Source organism: Leptodactylus fuscus, chromosome 5 (assembly GCF_031893055.1).
Source record: "Leptodactylus fuscus isolate aLepFus1 chromosome 5, aLepFus1.hap2, whole genome shotgun sequence".
Lineage (NCBI taxonomy): Eukaryota > Metazoa > Chordata > Amphibia > Anura > Leptodactylidae > Leptodactylus > Leptodactylus fuscus.
The window spans coordinates 210,977,559-210,998,569 of record NC_134269.1 but is presented as its reverse complement, the minus strand read 5'-3'; the positions used below and the strand labels follow the sequence as shown (position 1 = coordinate 210,998,569).

Genomic DNA, 21,011 nt, shown 5'->3' with positions numbered 1-21,011 from the left:
GCCCTAAAATATGTTTGTGCCATCTAGTGCCCTCCCACCCTGGATAGCTTATGTGCTTAGCCAAACTATGGCCTGTACACTGCAATATACAGCTGGGCAAACCTGATATACATTGTTTTGCCTACTCTAAAGATTAAGCAGGGGCGGGGCAAGACAGAACACCAATGATATACTATCTGTGCCTAGATCCGTCCCCTGAGGATCCACAATTGGTATAACAGTCATAGAGTATTAATGTCACTATTGCAATGGGATCATAGTGGTCACAGCTCCAAGAAGCCAAATGGGCCTATGGGTTACCCACAGCCCACAGAAGATTTTATGATACACAGCCTTCCACTGTCAGAAAAGAATAAAATAAATCTTTCATGGCAAAATTTTTTAGTGGTCAGCAGCATATAGTCAACGAGGGATTCTGTGAGGAAAGCTGGGGCACAACGGGGGAATGGTTACTATGTGAGGGGCACCGACACTATTTAATGCAGCAATACCCCAAACACTGTGATCTCTACAACCCCCTGATCTGTGGGTGTCCTAAGTGATGACCTTCAAAGGGGTTTCCAGGAATTGGGCAAACCATGGTCCCTGCCGGGTGAGGTGTAACATAAATGAATCATTCTCACCTGTCCTCGGGGCTGCGTTGTCTGCCACTATCATCACTCGGTTGTGCCCTTGTTGTCCAAAGTCCTGCACCCCAGTGATCGCAGTGGTCACTGGGGAGGGGTCACATGTCACTGGTTCCTACCTTTTTGATGGTCCTGATATGGGGTGAGGACTTCTGGCGACAAGGGCACAGCATGTGACCAGAGAGTGGAATTTTTTTTTACAACTCCCCCGCCCTCCTCCATGGTTTATCCTATTCCTGGACAACCCCTTTAAGGAAACTGGTCATCCTAAGTGGAGGAAATAGTTCCTAATCCACCGTATCAGTCTGTCCCAGTTTCCATTGTGGTAGAACTTTCTCTTTCCTTTTGGGCGCTTGCCCTTTTCTCCTTCACCGCTCGTCCTCTCTATCTGCAGTCGTCCATCCTTGTCTGCTCCCACCTCCTCCGTCCGTCCCCTATCTTTCCCTTCCATGCGCTCTCACTGTCGCCCTCGTTCCCCCTTTTCACAAAAATGCAATTTCATGCCTAATGCATTTTAAGATTCCATCAGGAAGTTTGGTCTTTGATCAGCGGGACGGACGCCCTGCTGGGCTATTTTTTGCTGGCAAAACGCAATTCTCTTAATTAACACAGCGTGTCTGTTTATCGCTAAATAGAATCAAGCTGCGCGCTCTTCATTTTACTGCCGTATACCCCCCGTTAGCCGAATCTCAACCATGCCAAAGGAAAAAGGCGCCTGCCTCCAATATTCTGACTTTTCTCCTATTGCCTGACCTCTAACTCCGAGCCCGGTATTGGAAAGGACTGCGCGTTCTCTTTGTGGCGAAACTTTCTGACTGGTTTTGTACGTACCCTTCGGAAACTTTTCGCTTCGTTTCGGGGTATCTCAGTTACCTTAAAGGACCTGAAGGTGATATAGTGGTTAAAGGGGTTGTCCAGGACCTGAAGGTAACTGGGAGAAGAAGAGGCCACTGCGGAGATCGCTGCCCAATACGTGCCCAGCTGTCACCAAACCAGAGGAAGATGAGACTCCACGGACTGTTATACTCCAAACCACTGCCCCCCCACCTCCCCATATAGCGGCCACCAACTAAGAGGAAGATGAGACTCCATGGACTGTTATACTCCAAACCACCAGCCGCCCCACCTCCCCATATAGCGGTCACCAACTATGAGGAAGATGAGACTCCATGGACTGTTATACCCCAAATCATCCCCCCCCCACCCCCATACTCTCCCCTCAACTCCAACTCCCCCCCCCACTTTACTAGCTTTGGCAATGCCAAATATCCATTCGGACGTGCCAATAAAGCCTATTTGATTTGATTTAGTGGTTAAAGGGGTTGTCCAGGACCTGAAGATAATTGATACCGATCACCTATCCACAGGAAAGGTCATTGGTATCCAATAGGTCAGGGTTCGACACCTAGACAGGTCTTTCCATCGAGGGAAGTCATATACTAGGTATAGCGCCAGCCATGTCCCTATATAGTGAATGGGAACCAAGCTGCAGTTCCAGGCGCCACCACTACAGTTGTATACAGTATACAGAGCAGGGCTGTTTATCTTCTAGTATATGGCTTCCAGCAACCTAATTGGGACGGGCTCCAGGTGTCGGACCCCGACCGATATGATACTATTGACTTATCATTGGCATCCATAACCTTCAGATCCCGGACAAACCCCCTTTAACCACTTTTAGGCCATTTTTTCTGGTTCAGGATCGGACACGTTTTTGTTTTTTCCATACATGTGTTTTTTGAGGGCTATAACAATTTTTTCTTCTTTCAATTATTCAAATTAATTTTCACATTTTTTTGGCTTTATTTTTATGTTTTTTTCACGTTTTTTTCTTTATTTTAATAGCTGAGAAAATCTAAACAAAAACACTTAGGCTTGTCATTGGGCGTCAATGGTCAAAGTGTCATAACGTTGACCGCCCCATAACCACTGAGGCCTGTGATGTCACACAGGTGGTTGTACCCCTTTAAGACTTGCCTTAAAGGGGTTGTCCATGCTTTCTATATCATGGATAGGCCCGAAATATCTGATTAGCTGGGTCTGACGTCTATGTACGAGGGGACAACTTCAAAACTGTATTATTTTTAATTGTTAGTAAGAGGGGCGGGGCTATGACAACCTCAGTCAGACCACACCCACTCTGCTTGCGCAGTCAATCAGAACAGGCCTATACAATTACACAGGAGACGCCATCTCTCTGCAGATAAGAGGGAAGGCGGTAACTTCACACTTGAAGGAATGACTTGATAATTTCCTTGGAAGTGACAGATGACAAGTGTCAGGGACTTGATGGAAGTCGTCGAGTAGAAGAAATAAGCGCAATTAAATCAGCCATTTATAACGGTGACAGCGACGACTTCCTTGGCGTCTACGTGATACTCACTGTTAGGATGGCGGTGTTTACGTGACTCTGCTGTCTTCAACAAGGGAGCATTATACTGTGTGTGGGAGATATTACATTGTGTGGGGAGCATTATACTATGTGTGGGAGATATTACATTGTGTGGGGAGCAGTATACTATGTGGAGGCATAAGGGAGCATTTTACTGTGTGTGGGAGATATTACATTGTGTGGGGAGCATTATACTATGTGGTGGCATAAGGGAGCATTATACTCTGTGTGGGAGATATTACATTGTGTGGGGAGCATTATACTATGTGGCGGCATAAGGGAGCATTATACTGTGTGTGGGAGATATTACATTGTGTGGGGAGCATTATACTATGTGGCGGCATAAGGGAGCATTATACTGTGTGTGGGAGATATTACATTATGTGGGGAGCATTATACTATGTGGCGGCATAAGGGAGCATTATACTGTGTGTGGGAGATATTACATTGTGTGGGGAGCATTATACTATGTGGCGGCATAAGGGAGCATTATACTGTGTGTGGGAGATATTACATTGTGTGGGGAGCATTATACTATGTGGCGGCATAAGGGAGCATTATACTGTGTGTGTGAGATATTACATTGTGTGGCGAGCATTATACTATGTGGCGGCATAAGGGAGCATTATACTGTGTGTGGGAGATATTACATTGTGTGGGGAGCATTATACTATGTGGTGGCATAAGGGAGCATTATACTGTGTGTGGGAGATATTACATTGTGTGGGGAGCATTATACTATGTGGCGGCATAAGGGAGCATTATAATGGTACATTATACAGTGGGTGGGGTCACTATATGGGAGATACCATGTGGGGTTAAGAGGTACCATCTTCACTAGCATCAGTTGGTAAGAGGCCCAACACAAACCTGGAGCCAGAGCTTATTCCTGGTATTGCAATTCAGTCCCGTTCAGTGTCAAGTTGCAGTACCAGACACAGCCTGTGGACAAGGGTGGCGCTGTTCCTGAGAAAAAGACTGCGTTTGTTCATCTTTAAACAAACCCCTTAAACTCCACTGTCCAAGACACAAAAAATCTGAGTAATCCCTATTAAAAGCCTCGAGTTAAGGAGTTAATGTACAGATTCTCCCTGCGAGGCGGCTTTTTCTTCTCCCTTTAACTAGTTTCTATTTAAATGCAGATGTCCTGTCTTCTCCTATCTCTTTCTCTCCTTCTCCTGAGCCGGTCGCTGGAAAAGACGTCTTCAATTTAAATGTTAATACGAGACAAACCTTCAAAATGGAGGCAGTGTAGCTGAGCGGGGAGGGCGCCTGACAGTATTTAATATCTCTTTATACCTTATTCCTTCTATTAAAAAGCACTTTATGTAATGGGAGCGCACCCTGCATGAAAGCCAGGAGGGGCTGATTTAACACTGGCGGAAAAGATTGCGGATGGACTTATAGTACGGAGGATTTATCCGAAAGAAACGGACAGGACTGCGGCGCAGGGAACACGACGAGGGGCGCATATTTAGGGATGTGGATGGATGGATAGATAGATAATAGGGAGACAGATAGGAGATAGATAATAGATAGATAGATAGATGGATGGATGGATGGATGGATGGATGGATGGATGGATAGATAGATAGATAGATAGATAGATAGATAGATAGATAGATAGATAGACAGACAGACAGACAGATAGACAGATAGATAGATAGGAGATAGATAGATAGATAATAGGGAGATAGATAGATAGGCGATAGATAATAGATAGATAGATAGATAGATAGATAGATAGATAGATAGATAGATAGATAGATAGGAGATAGATAGGAGATAGATAGATAGATAGATAGATAGATAGGAGATAGATGGATGGAAGGAAGGAAGGAAGGAGGAAATGAAGGAAGAGATGAATGGATAGATATTAGTTGGATAGATGGAAGGAAGGAAGGAAGGAATGGATGGATAGATATTAGATAGATGATCGATAGATAGATAGATGATAGATAGATAGATAGGAGATAGATAAATAGATAGATAGATAGATAGGAGATAGATAAGAGATAGATAGATAGATAGATAGATAGATAGATAGATAGATAGGAGATAGATAGATAGATAGATAGATAGATAATAGATAGACCTGACACTCACACGATGATATTAGAGCCCCACATAAGACCTGTACACACCACATACTGTGACAATCCCTTTCTTGTACTTTTCTCCATTTCTTCTTCTACGAGACGTCTTCTGGTCCGGATTGTGCGACGCACTGAGCGGAATGCGTCCATCTGTCTGGCGATGGCCTACAGGCTGGTGTTGCTCCTCTGATTGTCTCCTCCATGGCTGGTCGCTCCTCGCTGGTCTCCACCAGTAAGAGGCAGAGCCCGGGCCATTGAGGGGGAAAGCTGTACAAGCCGGTCTCAGGCAGCAGAGTAATGACTTGTGACACGGCCCTGGAGGGGAAGCTTTACACATACAGGAGAAGACAGCCAAAGTCAGCCAAGAGTTCACTTCCATCAGCTGCTGGGTGTGACATTATGTGTGAACTCTGGGGGGCAGTCTGTGAACCTCCCCCCCGGGGGTCATTACAATGGGATGTTCATTGCAATTTAATCTTTTGGGTGCGGCTTTAGAGAATATTATTTTACAGTCTGTAGTCTCAGATTGTGTTGGGTATGGCTGTTTCTAATACTCCAGTTACATCCAGAGCTGCAGTCAGGATTCTATCGTATTTCCATTTATACACCTCACAGCCGGAGCTAGCTGAACTAGCAGAACGAGCAGAGCTCGGGCAAAATGGTAGGTTACTTGTATTCCTGCCCGAGCACAACTTGGGCAAAACTGTCCCCCGATCGCGACCTATCACCGATGATCATAAGAGGTCGTAGGTGTCTGACCAATGGGGGTCCTGTAGATAAGGAATATCTTGCAATGACAAGGAATAAACAGTATACAGTAAGCTCACAGGCTCCCTCTAGTGGTGACTGCAGTTATTCGGGATATAACTCTGCAGGGGATTCGGAACTCTGTGTCACAAAAATGATATAAAGATGCATTAAAAAAATAATCTGCGCAGAATGTTGAACCTAAAAACGACATGATGTTAGATGGGGGTCATTAACTTTAAGCCCTCTGTGGTTTCATTCGCTCTGCTGTGGGGCATTGTGGGAGATGTAGTGTTTGCTCCGGGCGATGGTCGGAGGTGTGAAATAAATCAATCTCACAGTACAACACACCTGAGCGCACCGCGTAATGGGATCTCACAGTAAAACAAATAGTCCTCCGGAACGCCGTGGATCCATAAGGTCTATAATATTATATCACGTCAATTGTCACCCAGCTTTCCCAGACACAGATTAATAGAATTCCAGGACAGGATGACTCAAGGACACATACTGGTACGAAGGTCCCGGCACCATGGACAGAGCAGGTTTGGCCAAGCTGATACGAAAGGTGTCAGGAGATGATGGCGATGTCCTTCATGCAGAGCAGCCTTGTCTTACGGTGCGGTACGTGCACACCTGACCTCATACAGCCGCGTCCTCCTAAATATGTAAATACGTGTCAGGGCCTTGTCACTACTAATCTGAAGAGGAAGTCTACCGGGTCAGGGGCGGCCGGCAAAATCTGCTTGAGATTCTGCTGAGGATTGTGCAGACACAACAGCTGAAAGGACGGTCAGAATAAGAAAAAGGCAGAAAGCGGAACAATATAAGAAAGTGTATTATATAGTATATTATATCTCCATGTGTTACATTCTATCTGGTATATAGGGGGCAGTATTATAGTAGTTATATTCTTGTACATAGGAGCAGTATTATAGTAGTTATATTCTTGTACATAGGGGTAGTATTATAGTAGTTATATTCTTGTACATAGGAGCAGTATTATAGTAGTTATATTCTTGTACATAGGAGCAGTATTATAGTAGTTATATTCTTGTACATAGGGGCAGTATTATAGTAGTTATATTCTTTTACATAGGAGGTAGTATTATAGTAGTTATATTCGTGTACGTAGGAGAAGTATTATAGTAGTTATATTCTTGTACATAGGAGTAGTATTATAGTAGTTATATTCTTGTACATAGGAGTAGTATTATAGTAGTTATATTCTTGTACATAGGAGTAGTATTATAGTAGTTATATTCTTGTACATAGGAGTAGTATTATAGTAGTTATATTCTTGTACATAGGGGTAGTATTATAGTAGTTATATTCTTGTACATAGGGGCAGTATTATAGTAGTTATATTCTTGTACATAGGAGTAGTATTATAGTAGTTATATTCTTGTACGTAGGAGTAGTATTATAGTAGTTATATTCTTGTACATAGGAGTAGTATTATAGTAGTTATATTCTTGTACATAGGAGTAGTATTATAGTAGTTATATTCTTGTACATAGGGGTAGTATTATAGTAGTTATATTCTTGTACATAGGAGCAGTATTATAGTAGTTATATTCTTGTACGTAGGAGTAGTATTATAGTAGTTATATTCTTGTACGTAGGAGCAGTATTATAGTAGTTATATTCTTGTACGTAGGAGAAGTATTATAGTAGTTATATTCTTGTACATAGGAGTAGTATTATAGTAGTTATATTCTTGTACGTAGGAGTAGTATTATAGTAGTTATATTCTTGTACATAGGAGCAGTATTATAGTAGTTATATTCTTGTACGTAGGAGCAGTATTATAGTAGTTATATTCTTGTACATAGGAGCAGTATTATAGTAGTTATATTCTTGTACATAGGAGCAGTATTATAGTAGTTATATTCTTGTACATAGGAGCAGTATTATAGTAGTTATATTCTTGTACATAGGAGTAGTATTATAGTAGTTATATTCTTGTACATAGGAGTAGTATTATAGTAGTTATATTCTTGTACATAGGGGCAGTATTATAGTAGGTATATTCTTGTACATAGGAGTAGTATTATAGTAGTTATATTCTTGTACATAGGAGTAGTATTATAGTAGTTATATTCTTGTACATAGGAGTAGTATTATAGTAGTTATATTCTTGTACATAGGAGTAGTATTATAGTAGGTATATTCTTGTACATAGGAGCAGTATTATAGTAGTTATATTCTTGTACATAGGGGGCAGTATTATAGTAGTTATATTCTTGTACATAGGAGCAGTATTATAGTTGAACTGACTGTGGCGTCCAGATATAATAACAGGGTATACAGTATATACAGGGTTTGTACCGTCCACCATACACAATTCAGTTGCTTCGGAACCCAATTTTGAATATAACAACGATTTTAATAATTTTCCCCTCTTCCTTTGCCTGAGCTACTGCAGAACCTCTAATACAGATGGCGGTATTTCTTGATTGTTGTGTTACGAAACACTATGACAATAGTACGTACAATATGTCTGATGTGTATTATAAGACTATACACACCACGATGATATTACTCTGTATAGAAGATTCCTTATAGATGCCATGTATACAGTCAGCATTAGCCGTATATGATGCAGGTCTATGCGGCACAGAACCTTTCTAACCGAGGATACGGATGGTGAAAAGGTTGAGTGGTTCTCCCCATGTCAGCCATACATCTCTACAGCGCTATAGACAGCAGCGTGTTCTGTTGTCAGACCCCAGGCTGCAGTGTGCGGAGCGCTGAATGCATTCATTAATTTATAATGTGCTTACAAAGCCTTGAAAATACCTAGTCAACCTGCGCTTAACCCTTCCCTGCCGCACACAGCGGTACTGTACAATGCACAGGGGGGCCTCATACACCTCAAATAAAGGAGTATTCCGGCAACACCAGGTCTAGTGTAAGGATATACCAATTCCAGCATCGTTATGGCATCAACTCCTCATAAATTGGAAGATCTCTGCCTTCAGCCGGTGAATGGTAACAAACCAGGTAGCTGTGTGATCGGCACATGGTCAGATTCTATTCCGGTTCTTATTGCCACCAATACCCCAGGAGTCGGGTTCATCTCAAATATCCCAAATTGTTTGGTTCTTAAGAAAATTGAACAAATGTAGATTCTTGTCACCCAAACCCGAAACTTTGGGAGGGTCAACCATTTCTACTTATTGCCCACCCACTAAACAATTAAAGGGAATGTCCATTTTTTAATATCTGTCTAGAGTTTCTATACAGGATATAACCAGATGAGTCAGTATACATATATATATATATATATATATATATATATATATATATATATATATATATCACATTACTTGTCTGGTATAATATCAGGGAATATCAGGAAACTTTGCCACTGTGAATTGGTTGGGTGACAACTGCAGGGGGCGGAGCTATAGTGGAGCCCAAGATGGTTGTCACCCAGATTAATGACTTAAACAACTATGTTAAACAGAAGTTTCTACCTAATATTGTATATTGTTGATCTATTACTTATAGTTTTGTGTTATTGTTGTTTAGTTTTACATTTCGTCCATTTTTTTCCCCCCAGATTTACGCCGGATGACGGCTGGATTTATGGGAATGGCCGTCGCCATCATTCTGTTCGGCTGGATCATTGGAGTGCTGGGCTGCTGCTGGGACAGGGGGCTCATGCAATATGTTGCCGGTCTACTCTTCCTCATGGGAGGTACGTGGGAGGGGCTTAATACATATAACTTGGTGAAATCTTAGTCAGGGGTGGTCTGAACCTCAGAGGGCACATCTTCCTGACTGTAAGGGGCAACATTCTGTTTGGGGAGGAGGGGAAGGGCACCATTAAGGACTGCCGCTAGGCCAATGTACGGAGCCAGAAGAAGATAGCGCCATACACTGTGTAGTGGTGGTGTAGTGTTACTGCCGCGATGATGTCAAACAAAGATGACTTGTGAAATCACACTTGTGTTGTACGGAGCCTTCTGCTTCAGCTTCATACACGGGCCCAGCAGAAGACTCATGGCCAGCTGACTGGAAGTTCTCCTAACAGGGATGACCTCCCGGACTCCCAAAAGAAAAGACAAATATCCCAGGCTCCTGGGGTAGTCATTTTATATGAATTTTGGATAATTTTTATCCCACTGATGTCCCCAAATTGGGTGTGGTCAGCGGGTTTAATGCCCATATCACAAGAAAGGGGTGTGTTGGTTATAAAATGGGGGCATGGCCACTCTAATAGGGAATGTGACTTAGGTTAGAACTTTTCACAAAGTGTACCACTCTCCCTAAAGACCCAAACCAAACGTTGGCAAGTATGTGTATAGTACTAGGTCATGGGGCAGACCCCACTCTATAGTGATGGCCTAGTCTAGCCACCAAAAAAATCATGGAAAACGCTTTTAAATGCCCCGAATTTGGAAATTTAAATGGTGGTAAGTGCAAGAACTCATAGCGGTAACTACATACCTCCCAACTTTTGAAGAACCGAAAGAGGGACAAAATGTGTGGCAAATTTAGCCCCACCCACTTTTGTGTTGACTCCGCCCATTCTCATTAATTTTTCATGTGCCCGCACACAGTATAATCCTACAGTCACCCGTAAATTATATATCCCCCCTTCATCTCTGCCCCCAGTTTCATATACACCCTTCATCTGCTCTCAGATTCATGTCCCCTCCATCTCTGCCCCCAGATTCATGTCCCCCCATCTCTGTCCCCAGATTCATGTCCCCCCATCTCTGTCCCCAGATTCATGTCCCCCCATCTCTGTCCCCAGATTCATGTCCCCCCATCTCTGTCCCCAGATTCATGTCCCCCCATCTCTGCCCACAGATTCATGTCCCTCCTTACAGCCTAATTCTATGTCTTACTGCCAAACTACTTCCTCTTCCAACAGTGCTGCCCCCTGTAGGCACTTCACCTTACAGACCGCACACCCTGAAGTTTAAAGGAGTTATCCCAGTAGGTTATATGTATCTGATAGTTGGGGGTCCCACTAATCACAAGATTGGGGGTCCTATGTCATCCATTTGGAGAAATGGTCATGCTTGGCCATTGCTACTCCATTCAAAGTCTGTGGGGCGGACAAAGATGTCTCCCAATATGAGGGTCCTTGTTCTGGTAATTTTCCAGCCTTTTACTTGCTCAAATATCATAGAGCTAAGGACAGAAACCTCATGCTGCCCTCTGTGGGCAGAGAAGAGGACAGCGACTGAGACAAGAGTGCTAATTCTCACATTATAGATTGTCCACCCCTGAATATATGACCTTAATATACCAAGGTACTCTTATATTGGTATGAGACACCACCATAATGTCTCCATTGTGGAAACCTATTGTCGTTGACCTCTTCTAATACTTTCTGTTTAATGTCTTCCCGCAGGCACTTTCTGTATCATTTCACTGTGCACTTGTGTAGCGGGGATCAACTTTGAGCTCTCCCGTTACCCTCGATTTCTGTACGGGCTACCTGATGACATCAGCCATGGTTATGGATGGTCCATGTTCTGTGCCTGGGGGGGCTTGGGCCTAACGTTAATCTCAGGCTTCTTCTGCACCTTAGCACCTTCAGTACAGCCCGTCCTGAGGACCAACTGCCCCAAAACACGTCCTGAGAATGGAACAGTGTGCTAAAAACCCTCTAGAGAGCACAAACCAGAATGAGAGACGGGCCATCCTACCTTATACTAATGCCTGGACTACTAATATCTCTTCGTCACCCATCTCATCCATTACAAGGTGGCCATATTTGTATGCCACTACAGGGTGATGTCGGCATGGAGTGTCAATGGTAACTTTAGCTCCTCATGATGGTAGAGTCCATGTCAAGGACTATGTATATATCTCATTCACCAACGCTTTTGTTTTCTTGGACCATATATTAGATATCAAGGGGAACTTTTCTCACGAGGACCTTTCTTGTTTGTCACAATGTTTTCTTTTACATCAACCTGTTGTCACTAGATCTACGGAGAGGATCACAGACCACCTCGGTAAGACCTCCTCGACAATGACTTCCCTTTGGGACCTCACATGGAAATAATCTTGACCACGCATTTTCCGACCATCGATGACTTGGAAATCTTGATGAAAAAAATTCCAAAAACAAAATGTATTTCTGAATTTGGCAAAACGTAAAAAAAAAAAAAACGATTGCTAACCATGTCATAATCTCCCACGTCAACTGACAATGAACCAGTAAGTCCCAACTTGTTGTTTTCCATGACAGTGAAGTCTGTGAACACGTGGCAAAAAAATATATATATATAAAGAAAGCCTATGTCGATTCCTGCTCGCTCAGTTGTGGCGTCTCTGCTGCCTTAGCACGTGCCTGGTGTATAGGATGGACTCAAACCAATGGCAGAAGCACAAGGCCTAATGGAAATAAACTTTTCTCTCTGTGCCAGTCCTTTACGCGTCACTAAGACTTTGGAATTTTTTTGGGTTCTTATTTTGTTTTTCTTTTTTTTTAGGAATTAAAAAAAAACAAAGTCCAGTTCCGTTATCACGTTGAGTTCTCCATGGATAAGATGTATGACTTGAACCTCACAAGGGGATTGAGAAGGATTTCTCATGTTGGGGTTACAGTGGTGGATGTAATACTATTGATGATGATTGGAGTCATATGGTACCCAAACTTGGCCTAAAATATAAAAAAAATCCATTGTAAATTTACTTTTCTACAAGGTCTGATCAGAGATTTATCTTTTGTTTGATGTAATGTAAGATGTCATACCTTCCATCTATGGAGCACTGGAAACAAACACAAAGTAAGCAGGTCCTTTCCCCCCCGTAATTTGCACCAAAAACACTGCAGCTTTTGTATAGAGATCTCGAAAACGAAGATGATATTCTGGTAAGGAATGGTTAGACGTATGGGGGTCTTTGTAGCAATAAAGGTTGACTATTTTGTTGGGCGTTACGGCATGGTTTCGACAAAATAGTACGACAAAAATGACTACTTTGAGTCCTTGGACCTTGGGCCTCCATTTGTTTTTATTTGTGGAGTAGAGTTCTTAATCCCACCCACACTGGGCTGCTCAGCACTATAAAATTTGGGGTCAGCATCAATGGAAAAGGCCACAGAACTTGAAAATTTAGTCATAGTATGCCATTATACAACGTTTGTCAACTTGAATGACACCAAACAATCTTTTGTGGGGATCTGTGGGTCTTGGAAGAGGCAGCTCAAGTTTTTCAAAAAATTTAGTCATCTATATACCATACATGAAAGGAACATGATGAGTTCCAGGAGCACAAGAATGACTAAAGCAGATAGCTTAGGTTTTACTTAGTAGAATGTAAATATCACCAGCAGAAAGTTAGCTAAAATCATGCCAAAAATGTTCTACTTTTTGCCATTTTTATGACTATGGGTCTTTACTTTTCCAGTCTGGCACACAGATAAGGTGAGGTCACGTACCCCTGACCCTCTAATGGCTCAAATCAGTCAACGGAGCCCTACGAACTCTTTTGACTTATAATTGAGTCCATTATGTACAGGTATTTTTCACAGCAAGAATTGATAGAAACTATAAAACACCAACCAACTGAGGTCTTCTACACTCGTGTACAGAAAGCTTAAAGACGTATTTTGGTAATTACAAGTTATCCCCAATGGTGGGGGTTCAACCACTGGGACTCATGATAATGGGATCCTGTGTGCCCCATATAAATGGAGTTCCAGTTAAGGAATAGGTACAGGTTGGTTCACTCATCTGTATGCAGTCCCATAGAATTATATGGAGCTTTAGTACTTGTTCCTCCATTGATAAAGGGCAAACGGTACTCCTGTTTTCGAAATTGGTGGTGCCCCTTTAGTTGAAGACTAAAAAGTTATGTTACCATAATATCCCTTAAAGGGCCTTTTTACACAAGAAATGAATGATTGTAGAAATACTTGCCCCATGTAAAGGTGCCAGCCATCAGCCAACCAAAAAATATACACTCGCTTGTAGTTGGTCAAGAATTTTTGTCCTAAAATTTGTCTTAGTCCTAAATTTGTTTCACATTTACACAGGAGGATGTGTTGAACCTAATGCTATTAACCATATGAAAGAAGGGGCAAATGAATGAATCAATGATCGATCATTTGGAAGAGTAAATGACAGTAAAATGAGACCCATATTTTTGACTGTATGGGCACAAGAGCAAGCAATTATACTTTAATACGGTGTATACCATTTAAAGGAGACATTTGACCATTTCAACCAAGTCCAACTCTTTCCATCCTTCAATAGGTGCCGTTCCACTGATTCTAGCTTAGTTGGAATTTTTTCTCTAGCTCGCACCAATCCTGATCACTGTTGATAGTTTCAGCACAATTGTGTTCTCTGCTATCAGGTGGGCGGTCTCTATCTTTCTGCTGTAGTCTAGAACCGCCCACCTAAAAGTAGAGAGTATAATCATGCTGAAACTAACAAATGATTTCCTCGGGATTGGTAGGGGCTAAAGAAAAAATTCCAACTGCGCTGGGATCAGTGGAACGGCACCTAATGAAGGACGAAATGAGTTGGAGTTGGTGGAGGTGGTCAAAGGTCCCCTTTAACATTTCAGTTTACGACAAAATAATTATTTAATGAGTAATAATCCCAACATGTCCATAATGGATGAGATTTCTATCTAAAGGCTGCAGTGTTATTGGCAAGTGGGAAGGGTACCGCAATGGGTACGGTTGTTTGTCATGCTGTCCTTGAATGTACTTATATTGTAGCAAGACTTAAATGGCCTACATACTCGGCTGATTAATTATCTCCAAATGTAATAAAGATCACTTATAAACTCGGTAACATTTCAAGTTTCCGGAGAATGATGCACACAGGTCCATTCCACCGCAGTAATACGTCCTCCCAGGAAGATTAGTCGTACGTAGTAAATCTTTTGTGAGAAGCAGCAAGAACCTTAAAAACACATTTAAGGAGGACCCTAAGGAGCTTGTTATTCTTATCAAAATGTGATCAGCAACAAACTCCCTTAAATCTTCCTCATCACTAATTACTTATCCGAGACTTCGAGTCCATAAATAAGATGCGCACTATTAGTGTTGGTGGAATCACGTCTCAGCAGCAACAGAGCTAGGTCTGGTATTGAGAGACTCAACAGACACTTTAAGGATCTGATAAGTAAAAAATACAGTACTGTATCTTAAAACTTTTTTGTAAAAATTTTTTAAAAAATGACTCAAAAGATGAACAAAATGGGAAGATGGGGTAGATGGAGTCCAGCTCATGCTCGTATATCCTCTTCTCAATGGTTGGATGGACCTTAGAAGGGCTCCCAATGTTTACCAGCACCTCATCAACCAGGGGTGGTCCATTTTAAAGAGGACCTTTCACCACCTCCAACATACCAACCTCGTTGGAGACAGTGGAGCTGCACTTACTGCAGGATACAAAAAGTGAGACTTGGTGGAGATGATGAAAGGTCCTGTTTAATTGCCGGAAGAAGAACCTAAAAGTGTCCAAACACATTTGAGAAGGCTTGACCTTCAGTTATTTTATATGCGTGGTCTACTAAATGTCTCAGAGAAGAGATGATTAATGTCCACAGAGTCCTTGGTGGTTAAAAAGGGAAAGTTTTAGGAAGCATCACTGCACAAAATATGACCAAACATTAGGGTAACAATCAGAAGAACATTTTCATAAACTTGATTGACTATGACATGACCATAAACTGGCATATCGGGAGTCCAACTCAACAGGAATAGGAATACAAGACAGGGTGAAGAATATGGTCAACATAAGACAAAAATAGACATGTAGACTCACAACCTACTATCTTGGGGGGTCCTTAGACAGTCCCAACCAGGTCTTCTGCCTGAACTGCCGAGCCTCTGACCAAGAAATAACTTCCAGTTTTCAGAAAAGGTCAAAACCACAAAAGTATGCTTGACCGTAGACTTTAAATGAAATCTAATGTGATGCTTTCTCCATCCATCTATAATTATCAGTCATGAACACTTTTTAGGATTCAAAAACATCAGCAGGTACATGGGGATCACATGTATGAATTCCTGAATTTTTGTAGGACTCACATAGATCTGATGTTCGCTATGATCTTGGTTCGCTATATCCCAAGATGGGTCACCACATCTGTCGCGAGAGAGGGTGTAGGGGTAGCCCAACTGGGCTCAGGTGCTTGAGGATCCAGATGTTCTACATTACGTCTCTGGATATGTTGGCTATATGACCAACTATAAGTAATCCAGAGGACTTCATAGTCTCTAACTATGACCAGTTTCTGAAGGCAAAACAGGTGAACCCCCCATAAAAACGGCCCACAAAACTACGATGTGCATTACTTCCACAAAAATACTGTCTGAGACGAAAAAATGTATAAGGTCAGAATGCTCCAGATTGACAATCCTTCACCCCACGCATTATTCTGAGCTCGGTGAGGACGAGCAGACGCATGTAGATTTTGTTTTCCAACAAGGCGCCCTAATTGCACCGCTACGGTCAACTTACCCCTTTTCTGCTTATCTTACACCTTTTTTGGCAGCTGGTGGATTAATAAGACACAATAGAGAACATCATCAGAAATTAAAATACAGTAAACAGAATACACAAGACTTCACTGTCACTTTCTGCTGACTTGGCAGTGTCGGGAGGAGCGCAGCTGAAGACTGTTAAACCTTTTTCCGCTCGGAGTTATACAGTGCCTCTAACATAGTCCGGTGCTACATGGACCAGTCCGATTGTAACATGGGCATTCTATGCTCCACAATGCTCTGGGATGGAGACGTAAATACACGCACGGGATACCGAATAAGAATTTTTTTTCTCGTTTTCATTCCGTGAGTTATTTCTATCCTTTAAAGGGGTTGTCTACCCAAAATTGAAATTGAATTTTTGAAAAGGCTCAGAAAGGCGTGAAAAATTTACAAAGTCATATCTTATCGATCCCTCCTATTCCGATCCTGCCGGTTTCTACTTCCCGATCCTTCACAACATACAGGAAATGAATCATCAGCCAATCACAGGCCATTGCAATGCGGTGTCTTAGATTCCTGTATGTTGAGAGGGATCGGGAAGCTTAGAACACACAGTTTAGGAAAGGGCGTATCGGGGGCCGATCCTCTAATAATATATTTTTTTCTCCACCTATTTTTTGGTTTCACTGGACAACTCCTTTAAAGCGATTTTTCCCTCCCGTAAAATTTTTGAAGAGTCCAATCTATAGTAGAAGGGGAAGCTCAGTGCACAAAAGTAGGCCGATCTACCAAATAAGGGGGTATCCCATGATGATGCCCCCTTGTTACACTAAAGCCATCCCTTTGACCACCTGACTTCGGAACCCCCAACCACTAGTCATTCAAGGCAATGGCTGTCCATGTGATACATGGCCACGCTAAGTCAAGATTTACTCCTCGATACCATCTAAAGGCCCTAACAAGAAAACACCCTTAAAGAGCATGGGGAGACTGGACGAACACCCATGCGGAACACGTAAAAGGTGTCCACTTCTCAAAAATAGATTTAACCAAGAAGTCAAGAATTTTTTTTAGAAGGACTTTTTTTTAGAAATAAATCCAAAAATGTGGCCCAAGAAATTATGGACAAAAAGTGGGGATGGTGCCCCTGCCAACCAGTTAGTTCCCAGTACGGGCAACCACTCCACTTTCTGTCCACTCTATATTCCACATTACAATGACTAAGGCTAAAAAGCCCCGGGTGACCAATTACCAATGTTATGTCAACTAAACCATGGTCAAATTCTGATGCCAAAAAATCAGTGGGATCTTCAAGTATTAATCCCCGCCCCTGAGGAACGCCCTCCGTTATTTGCCCATTATTTCCACGTGGGTCCTGATGTGAGAGTGTTTTTGTATAAATAATGTCTGTACAAATGTAAAAAAAAAAAAAAATGAAATAAATAAAAAACCTAAATATATAAACTTAACCTACGATGAAGGGGAATGGAAAGACAACGTGATGCTTGTAAGTCAAAGGTGTCTCATGGTTGGATGGAAAACCAATTCCTAAGTTGCTCGAGTATGTATTTGGGTCGGGTAGTGCTGGCAAACTATGTTGATCATGGGGGGCGTGTGGGGTTGTTCGGCCCATAAAGATGCAGCCAGTGGTACCCATTAAACCCTCCAAATTGTATTACAGTGTGTTGATATGGAATTTACTAGGGAAGTGGATGTCCAACATATGTAGGGGGGCATCTAGAGGTTCTAGATGTTTTTTTAATTTTCTTTTTTGTTTTGGATATTTTATACAAAATCGTTTTTGCATTTGGGAGCTCCTGGGTGGGGCTTAAATGCTAAGATTTTGGCCAATGACATGTCTTAACCAAGACTGCCCATGTCCATACGCCTTCTCATGGTATAGGTACTAGAAGAGCCCCCTTACTAGCTGGTCAGAGCTGTCGCCCACCTATTACATACCCGCCCATTGGTATTAGTAGGCACCATGAAATACTAAGGAGATCAGAGGTGACCACTAGGCCATCGAACACTCCACAAAAGAACTTTGACTCTGTCTTTGGTGACCAATAGGGTCACAAGTTTCTGCCCCTATAGATCCCCCTTCCTCAAGCATCTACGTTACATTGGGCCCACCACCATTCTGGCCCCCCATAGATCGATGACATCATTGATATCGAAACCCTTTACTTTAATCTTTCTGTATCAGCCTTTAGTCACTGATTTATAAGGTTGTTTTTTTTCCTTCCGTTGCCCGATTTAGTCACTGAGTAATCTTCTTCGTGGTACGGTATATCATAATAAGAGTGACTCATAAAAATATATGTATATTCTACCCCGAAGACCCAGAACGAGGCGTCATTATGGCAATAAACAGAATGGGAGCGAGGTATGGTTTCATTACCGCTAAGTAATAGTCTGCCTGCTTTACTGGGTATATGGAGACTTCTTTGCCGCAATGATGTCCATGTTTTACATAAGCTCTATATCTATATATAGCCGTATCATAATCCCAACACTCAACGGACTCATAGTGTGCAGCGTTCCACTGCAAAGTTACGTATAGAAAGACCCACCTACAGCCCCACCCACTTCCACTTTGGCACCGCCCATGTCACTTTGTGCCCCCACACAGTATAACACACCCTTGACATGGCGTCATGCCTCTTGTGGTCCTCACATAGTATAATGTCCCATTGAACTCCCAATGATATAATGCACCCCTCATTGAGGTCCACACATTAGGTCTCAGGGGTCCGACACCCGGGCCCCAGCTGTTTGATGAGGCTTCAGAATTTGGGTAAGCTCTGAAGCCTTTTCACCTTTTATGGAGCACAGCGCCATACATTGTATAGTGGATGTGCTTGGTATTGCAACTCAAACTATTTAATGGAATACGACTAAGCTGCGATCAGGCCATGTGACCGATGAACATGACAGCCTGTGAAGGGGAAGAGGCACTCCCAGTTAGTCGACCCAAAGGGGTATCAGGTGTCAGACTCATATGGATCTTCAATTGATGATCTATCCTAAAAATAATGTCTTAGACACTTGTAAAATCCCCCACCCGCCTCATCAAGACACACAGGACTCTCAACCATTAAGCCAGCAAGAAGCATAAAAATACCACCCCAAAAAATTTGTGCCCGTTCAGGGTATAGGAAGAATAGGGGAACAAGTTCACGGACTAATAGTGCACCAATATGGAGGCGTAGGGGAGGCAATAAACATTTAATAAAATTTTTTAGCCAATCATGTACAGGGAATGGTAAGCAGAGGTGGATACTTTGTGAAAGGAGGGCGGGTCCTATTTAAAACCCCGCCCCTGAGGTTCATGGGGAAGCATACATTATACAATAATGGGTATTACATGGCTGCATCTTTCCTGGAAGTGATGGCTACGCGGCAGCCGGACGTCCGTCTAATCAATAATCAATCAATCTGTTCATGAAATTAAAAAATACAAATGATTAAATTGTCAGTTGTGGAATGTAAACTGATTAAACGAACAACCAACAAATCTTAATAAACAATGTTGTGTGTCTGCTGTGCTCTTTCTTGGTGTGTATGGACAGCAGTGGTATTGTAAGTCAAGCTAGCAAGAAATGAATGGGGTGAAACTGCAATACTAGACACAGCCTGTGGCTAAGAGTGGCGCTGTTGCTTCGGAAAAAGTAAATTTTCCTAGTAACCCTTTGTTCTTCCATCTGGGTGGCCGTTACACGATGACAATACGTTTATATCAATCTTATATCACTCTTAGATAGGGACGTCCCTCTCACCCATGGCACCCTGGAGTTTTCTCCGCAGATTTCATAGTTTGTCTATAGTGCCATACCGTACCCATACAGTGCCAAGCAAAATGATAATCTGCCAATATGGAGCCTAAATGTACCAACAGAGCCATACAGTGCCCATATAGATCCATATTTACTTTATCCGAAAAGTCTTGCCACGCCCATTTAGTGACAATTTGCGCCAAAAGGTACAAATAGCGCCACACACTATTCATATACAAGGAGCATGCAATGCAATGGGGGCCGTGTATAGTGCCCAAGTCCCATGTTATATATACTGCCAGAGAACAGCCGCCATATACCGTCTCCTCACCCTGATCTCTCTCCGGAGTCATGATGCTACCCTCTGCTGGTACAACAGGTAATGTCCCATTGAGAACATTAGGTGTATTATAGGGCAGGTGTTTGCATCTAGTGGACATCCTTGACAGAGCCCGAAATTCAGGACTGTCTTGTTAGGTCTGACACTTGCAGGAGTCATACTACCCCCTGCTGGCTGCAGATGGTACAACAGGTAAGGTCCCATTGAGAGCACTAGGTGTATTATAGGGACAAGCAGGGCCGGCTCCAGGTTTTTATGGGCCCTTGGGCGACAGAGCCTCAGTGGGCCCTTTTGTAAAGGAGGTGGGGGAGTCGAGACACTGCGTTGCAGATGAAGCGAGTGACGCCATGCAGGAGTGTGGCGTCACCAACGCCATACCTCCCAATCTTTTAAAGAGTAGAAAGAGGGGTAAAATGTGCGGCGCGCTCTGCGCGCCGCGGCAAATTTAGCTCCGCCCTCTTTTATGTTGATTCCACCTATTCTCATTCATTTATTATGTGCTCCCACACAGTATAATCCTCCTACAGTCACCCGTAAATTATATGCCCCCCTCCATCTCTCCCCCAGTTTCATATACACCCTTCCTCTGCCCCCAGTTTCATGTCTCCCCT

At 42.6% G+C, this 21,011-nt stretch overlaps 1 protein-coding gene across 1 annotated transcript in view; it reads left to right on the top strand.

Annotated features, from left to right (window-relative positions):
- The window catches only part of TMEM178B (transmembrane protein 178B), a 160,977-nt gene extending 148,455 nt beyond the window's left edge, over positions 1-12,522 (top strand). The window contains exons 4-5 of the mRNA XM_075275240.1: positions 9,430-9,567; positions 11,236-12,522. Coding sequence (XP_075131341.1) covers positions 9,430-9,567; positions 11,236-11,486 — 389 coding nt within the window. The 3' untranslated portion in view covers positions 11,487-12,522. The remainder of the gene's footprint in view (positions 1-9,429; positions 9,568-11,235) is intronic.
- Positions 12,523-21,011: the final 8,489 nt, after the last annotated feature.